This window comes from Myripristis murdjan, chromosome 15 (assembly GCF_902150065.1).
Source record: "Myripristis murdjan chromosome 15, fMyrMur1.1, whole genome shotgun sequence".
Lineage (NCBI taxonomy): Eukaryota > Metazoa > Chordata > Actinopteri > Holocentriformes > Holocentridae > Myripristis > Myripristis murdjan.
The window spans coordinates 11903913-11911412 of record NC_043994.1 but is presented as its reverse complement, the minus strand read 5'-3'; the positions used below and the strand labels follow the sequence as shown (position 1 = coordinate 11911412).

The 7500-nt window shown below is 41.8% G+C and overlaps 1 protein-coding gene across 1 annotated transcript in view; it reads left to right on the top strand.

Annotated features, from left to right (window-relative positions):
- The window catches only part of camkmt (calmodulin-lysine N-methyltransferase), a 120585-nt gene that overhangs the window by 91531 nt on the left and 21554 nt on the right, over positions 1 to 7500 (top strand). The window contains exons 6-7 of the mRNA XM_030071062.1: positions 2848 to 2911; positions 6556 to 6622. Of these exons, the coding sequence (XP_029926922.1) occupies positions 2848 to 2911; positions 6556 to 6622 (131 nt within the window). The remainder of the gene's footprint in view (positions 1 to 2847; positions 2912 to 6555; positions 6623 to 7500) is intronic.

The window sequence follows — 7500 nt, the reverse complement described above, 5'->3', positions numbered from 1 at the left end:
AACCTCTTTGATGCATCGGCACATTTAAGCAAAACACCACCATGCCAATTACCGGCTGTTCCCACAGAAATGGGCCAGTAATGCAGATACAATTGGTTCATGTTGAATGCATCAGTGAGTAATTTTTACCACTGTATCAACTTTACATCTGAAACAATAAAAGATAAACTATGCTTCTTGTATGTCAACATTAAAGCTCATAAATAAACATTATGACGCGCTCTCTTCCTAAGTAATGTGGTTGTTAGAACGTCAATACATTACAGGTGAATTGACCTCAAAGATTCACGAGATGAGGTGTCTGGTCTGAAACGTCCTGAAACCTGCCAGTCACACCACCGAGACTTGACAAGAAGGCGTGTTGTTTCCATAACAGCAACGCTCTTTACTTTACTTCAGTGTTTCTGTCAGCTTTATGTAGCCGGATAGTTTGTAGCTCATTTCCACGCTGCTTTCACAGGAACGGGACATCAGAGTGTCACCTGTAAAATTCACCAACATGGTGTTTCCTACGTTAACTCAGGAAAATAGACGCTCTCTTCCCGAACATTCACTTGTACAGGGAATCAGTTTCTTCCTCTTGAAAACATTAATTTCTCCCAAGGTTACATTTTAAACGCCATGTTTTTCACCGTGGTCAGAAATTCTAGTCTTGTTAGGTTGTCTGTCTTGGTGCAGAAAGGAGGGTAAATTTATGTTTATTTGTGTCTGTCTTTTAGTCTACCTCTGACATTTTTGTGATGTTATTTTTCCTTGGGGATTGATTTTAAAAATTGTTGTAATTTTGGTTTTCACACAGCAACCCGTTAATTTCATCATCATTAAGCAAAGGGTCGTCAACAACTATATTTATCCAAAAATTTGCTAACAAAATCAACACTGTTTTTTCAAAGCCATTGAAAAAAGCACTGCTTTTTTGCCCACTGATGTCTTTTTTCGACTATTCTGAATTTGAAACGCATGACACGAGAGAGCTGTGAGTTTGTACAACAGGTTTCAGTTGTCAGAATAAAAGCTGAGTCCCCATATACTCTGTACCCAGTGGGTATTTTTACCAAGCAAACTGATTGGCAAATGAAGCGTTTCAGCTGCACTGATAATTCCCCTAAAGCACAGCTATCTGTGCTGTATTGGTTGATATCCCCTCTCTTGTGATAACAACGGAGTGAGTTATTGATCTTTATTTGTTTTTGCTGTCATTTTTCCTTATGTCTGTCTGCTGGTTTGCAGAGAACTTTTCAGACAGTACAATAGTGGTACAGATAGAACAGCACGAGTTGCATAAAAGCCTGAATAGCAGGGAGGCTATTCTTTACTGTAATTATGGCTACTTGGATGTTGCCGACAATACGAGGCAAACTGATACACATGATCACAGTAAAGAATGCCTTCCCTTCTATTACTGCTACAACTGCTGTGTAAGTACAGATCTGTGATGCTGGATTTGATGTGGGACAATTTACTTTGGATGGATTACAGAGTTTGACTATTTGATGAGCTTTGTGTTTAGATTAGATGTTTGTCAGTATTTGATAGGGCTTTGCTTTGTGTGTGTGTGTGTGTGTGTGGGTATGGGTGTGTGGTGGGGGAAGTATCACTGTTTGGTTGCCAGGTCAAGCTCTGATCTTCCAGCTGGGTGCTCTGGTTGAGCCCTCAGGGGGGGTCCCTTCCTCCATTTGAGCAGCTGGTGGGATGCACAGCGTTCACTGACCCCTCACACACCCTGCAGGGCCTGAACGCACTCGGACTGGATGTGTGTGTGTGTGTGTGGGTTTGCTTTCAGTTTCTGTGTTTGTAGATTTTTTGAGAGTGATATTTCCAGTGTTCCATATTGATCTTATATGATCACACTCATTCAATCAATTGATTACAGCATGGTTAAGTTCAATTCAATTTCTGTTCCTTCCTACTGCTTTTCACTTTCCAGTGAAAAGCAGTATGTAGCATGAAGCTGACGTGAAAACGTGTCACACATATGAGCATACACTCACACATGCTCCTTAACACACGTTGACAGCCCAACTGACACACACTCACTGATAAAAAAAAAAGCATCTGCAAAGAAGAAAGAATATGAAAAGACGGGGCTATAGTAAAGCACACATCTCTTTCTCTCTCTATCTATATCTCTCACACACACAGCAGAGCACAAAGCTCTGTCTCCATTCACTCGTCTCCCTCCCTCTCTCTCCCTCTCTCTCTCCCTCTCCGTCTCCCTCTCTCTTCGTCTCTCTCAGTCTGCACTGCAAAGTTATATGAAGGGCATCAGGCAGGCCCGGCGAGCCGAGTGCAGCGTGACAGCGGCGAACGGAGTGATGGCTCGGCCCGATAAACACCCAGCGCCAAATGAAAAGGCTCTGCGCTTGCCATCATCCCCTGTCACAATGCAATTACTGAACAGAGTGATAGCAAGATAGCAGCCCCCACTGCTAGCCACAATGATAAAAGTATTGACTGATTTGATTGAATGATTAAAATAATGCAGACATAAAAATGGGGGGTGGGGGGTGGGGGCTGCAATGGAGAGAGAGGGAGACGGAGCGGGGCTGCCAAGAGTCAAGCTTTGTAGATATGGTTATGTCGTTATTGTGTGTGTGTGTGTGTGTGTGTGTGTGTGTGTGTGTGTGTGAAAGAGAGAGAGGAGAGAGAGAGAGAGAGAGAGAGAGAGAGAGAGACGGGGGGCGGGCTGTGAGGGTTGAGATGTTTGCTCCATCTAGGGGTGCTTTTGGTTTAGTTCTTTTGTTCTATGTTGTTTCATTTCTTTATTTCTCTCTCTCTCTCTCTCTCTCTCTCTCTCTCTCTCTCTCTCTCTCTCTCTCTCTCTCTCTCTCTCTCTCTCTCTCTCAGGTTGCCATTTGTGCTGACGTGAAGGAAGTTCTGCTATCAGATGGGAACGAGAAGGCCATTCAGAGTATCCTTAAATCTCTTCCTCTCTCTCTGTTTCTCTCTCTCTCTTTGCTCCCTTGCTCTGGCTTTCACTTTAATTATATTTCTTTACATGCATGTATTAATTTGCGTCGTTTTCTATATTCTTTGGAACATGATTCACCTGACACCGACTGCCGTTTTGGCCATTTTTGGTTACGCTTTTAAACCCTGCAGCTAAATCCAAGTGTCCCTCTGTCTGCCTAATCAGTCATAAATCAACATGCTATTTTTGTTACTAGTTATTTATTTAATTAATAAGTAGTAATAATTAAATAAAATAATATTGTTACTAATCGTTTAATCTCCCACTCTTAAGTCATAAGAAAGAATTTCTCAAATCATCAGACCACTTTATAGAAAACGAATCTCTTGGATGTGTCATTCACCCCGATGCATTTGATGATGGTTTTTGTCGTATCAGAGAAGAAAAGCGGAGTGTGTCGTATAACCTTGGCCGCGATTTGGTCGTATTGAAAAAAGAATAGTCCTCTACTTCTCCTTTTTTTTTTCATTGGGCACAAGCTACAGATGGGGCATCCACAGCCACAAATACCCAGCAAGAACCCCTCAATGTGGCATCTACCAATCCCAGCTGCCCACAATGGTGTGTTAAGAGCGCAATAATTGCCATGCTGTCAAAATCAGTTTGAGACTTCATCTGATGCTAAGGCTAGGGTTTAGGCTTGATGAGTGTTTTAGAAGTGAGAACAATCAAGGTTTATCCAAGATGTTTTTCTGCGTGGTGAAGGTTCAGACCTATAATTAAGTTTTTAGGACAAATCTTTTAGGTGAGTTTTTTGGCAACATTTGTTCTTTGAGTGGGTTATTGATCACGCTCAACCCCATCTGCCAACTTGCCAAACATTTCACTTTTTCTCTTTTCTTTTCTTTTCTTTTCTTTTTTGTGCATTCTTTTTCTTTTCTTTTTCTCCTCTCTCCTTCTCTCTCCTTTTCTCTCCTCTCTTCTCCTCTTCTCTCCTTTCCTCTCCACTCTTCTCTTATTTTTAATCTCCTCTGTCCCTGCATGTTTTTCCTGTCCCTTTTCTCTCTCTCCTTTCTTTTTCCCCCCTCATTCTCCTAGATCTCTCTCTGCTCTTTCAACAATTACCCAGACAAGAAAAGAAGCTCTGGCCTGCCACGGTTATTTCACAAAAGCAGGAAAAATAAATACACATTTCTTTCCTTTTGACTGATGTGGTGCTTCCCTGTATAGCTCTCCCTGTAACATCTCCATCTCAGGCTGACACTATGCTCCTTCACTGATCACAATAAGGTCAAACAATAACAGTATGGAGCCTCTGAAACACACACACGCACCACTGACCGGCTGCTTTGTTTGACGAACAAACGCAGAGGGAGAATTGAGACTGAAATCGGAGAGAATGGATCGAACAGAGAGAGAGAGAGAGGCTTGAGAAAGACGGATAAATTGTTCTGGGCTCAGCCAAATGGGCCCATTGACATACTGTAGTGCACTCCAAGGCATTTCCTGTCATTGAGGAACCTCATTCCCTCTGGTGTTGGTCCTGCACTAATGACCAGTCTGCCTCACATGGCCTTATTGTGTGGTCTGCATTACAATAGAAAGAGATAGCGGATTGCGATATGACTGTGTTTTGTACAGTGAAACAGATGAGAAGATAATATAGAAAGAGGACTCTTGAATGGGCATGTAGAAAACAGAAAAGAGTTTTTTTTCCCACTTCCTTGCAAGTTTGTGACCTATTTGTAGTGCAGGAAGACACACACAGGCAGACACACACGCCATAGAGAGGAGAGGCTCTGTTATGTGCTGTGACCTTGAATAGTCATACTGAAAATCAATGGAAATGTTCCATTAAGAATGATTGATGCATGTCATTGGCTGCTTCTTGTCTGCTACAAGTGATGGCGGAAAATATTCCTCCACTTTAATACTCAATAATACTCAAATAATCACCACCCTCTTTACTTCTGTGTGTGTGTGTGTGTGTGTGTGTGTGAGAGAGAGAGAGAGTGAGAGAGTGAGAGAGAGAGAGAGCAAGAGAGTGTGTGTGTGTTCCTATGTGCGCTGACCTCTCCCCCAGTGGTGTGCTCCTGATGAGATTACAGTAAGCTCCTGTGCTCTTCGCCCTGTCATCCCTATGCACCAACACACTGATGCACAGGTGTGCAGGGTGTGTGTGTGTGTGTGTGTGTGTGTGTGTGTGTGTGTGTGCTTGTTTGAATGTATGCTAATCTATTTGTTTGCGTCTGCGTGAGTGGAAGCCCTCTTTGATTTTGGATTGGCTCTCCAACTATCTATCCATCTGTCAATTTATCACGCATCTCTCACCCTCTCTCTCCCTCTCCCTCTCTCTCCCACTCTCCCCCCTCTTTCTCTGTTTCGGTCTCTCTCTCTCTCTCTTTCTCTCTCACTCTCTGTCACTCTCTTTGTCGATTGGATTTGTCTCAGCTCTTTGCAGGCTTTAAAGACAAGGAAATCCTAATTGAATTGCTTTGCAACTCCACAAGTCAGTGTATTAATAGACAACTTGACATCAATCGCCTTGCCTTTGTTTGTTCATCAGCATTAGAGTATGTGTATGTGTGTGTGTGTGAGAGAGAGAGCGCGAGCGAGAGAGAGAGAGGGAGAGAGAGAGACAGAGAGATGGAGAGAGGGAGAGGGAGAGGGAGTATGTGTGGTTAAAAGCCTTCCCATTGATCCAGCTAGAAGCTGCTGTGATCTAGCTTCTGCTAGCTGGCTCTCTATCCCAAGAGATCATCTCTGCTCACTTACCCTGTCTGTCTGTGTCTGTGTCTGTGCATCAAATGTATGTTTATCTAAATACGGTCTTATTTAGGCTTTGTGTAACTTGATACAACACTTGGAAAAACATATTTGCTGTCCATGTATGGTGATGGACTGAACATTACAAACCGTAATCCCTAGTGTTGTTTGAAAAACGTGCCCATTTGATCTAGCCATCTGTTTTGTTTTAGTTTTCACGTTTTATTAAAGGTACCATATACGTCATTATTCAAGATCTAGTTGCCAAATTTTTTGGCTTAGTTACATGGATAGGTTAATATACTTTAGAATTAAACATTGAATTTAATAGGTAAATTGAATGAATTTGAAGACTGATTGTTTATGTTTTCATAGAACCCAGAAACCCATTTTCATGCTTCCAGTTCATTTTTTATGTAGACAGCTGTGCATTGCATTGTTGGAGCGAGGTGACGAGCTCCCAGAGGCAATGTGTCTCAACATTTGCATTAAGTAGAAGCTCAGCCTACTTATTCAAATCAGCTGTGTCTAATGTGACTTGCTGCCTCTAGAAATTCCCAGATCTCATTTTAAAGTAGATGTTGTAGATCTCTCACATGAAATATGATCAGAATTAGATGTCAGTGGGTGGTTTAGAAGCCAGACTATTGTATTTTTACAATTGGAAAACCATCAGCAGAAAGACAGCCAGTCAGGACCAAGTCAGTGATATGATCACAAGAATTGTGAAAATACCTGTGAAACTATGTGGATTTTTGAAAATGAAAATTGAAGAAAATGTCTATAATATGGGAGCATTAAGTGTTCTGCTACAATCGAGGGTGTTCTGTAATATGTGAATGTGCTGTATGATGTGTCCTTGACCAGAGTAACACCAGATGTGCGAGGGGTGATCAACAGAAACAGACAAGCTGGAGTGTTTGGGGCCACAGATGTGTCAAGCAGGTGAGGCTATTATTCTTAGCAGATGAGATATGCACTCAATGTAAGATTTCCACACAGGGCTCTTAATCATTGCAGATGTAAGAGTGGACTGCTCGCACCACTTGTTGTAGTGTTAACATTTTGAGCTGGAAGTACCTCTTTGAGAAAATACCTACTTTGAGGCTAGTTAACTAACAACAGTCCAATAAAAGCAAACACCAACCCCTGCAAGAGAAAGGAGTATTTTTACGAGTAGAGGGCACAGAAATTGATGATGACTTAAAATGCAAATATGTGCTTCATGAACAGAGAGGAGAAGAGACATGTGTTCCCAAAGTGGAAAGACTGTGTGCAGGAGACACGATCAGAAACCGTTGGAGTTTGACCCTGATCTGGCGTGATGTGAGATAAGGGTGTGAGTGTCAGGTTGCTGCATGGGCACCCGGGTTCACTTTATGAGCGAACTCTTGATGTTTAGCCAAAACTTTCTCCTTGTTAAACATGGCCCGAAACTTAGCCTAACTTTAAACATGACATACCACAACATGTCATATTGTGCTCCTTGACAGAGTTTATTCAAACTGTGTTGCAGCCACAGTGAGCTGCCGGCTGGTGTGATTAATAGTTTGGAAGAGTCCATCATCAATGTTTATATTCACTACTTTACTTTTACCAGTCTGAAGTTAATGGGCTTGATGTCATATTGGCCTACCTTAGCAGACGTCAATTTATGGATGTATTTATGGTTTATGGTTGTATGATTGTATGTATGAATTAAAATTCTTTGTTTGAAAATCCTCCAGGTTGCAACTTTAAATGAGAAACACATCTTAATTTATATTGTGCTGTGTTGTATTGCACTCACTCTCAAATGACAACTGAATCTGATTTTTATCTTG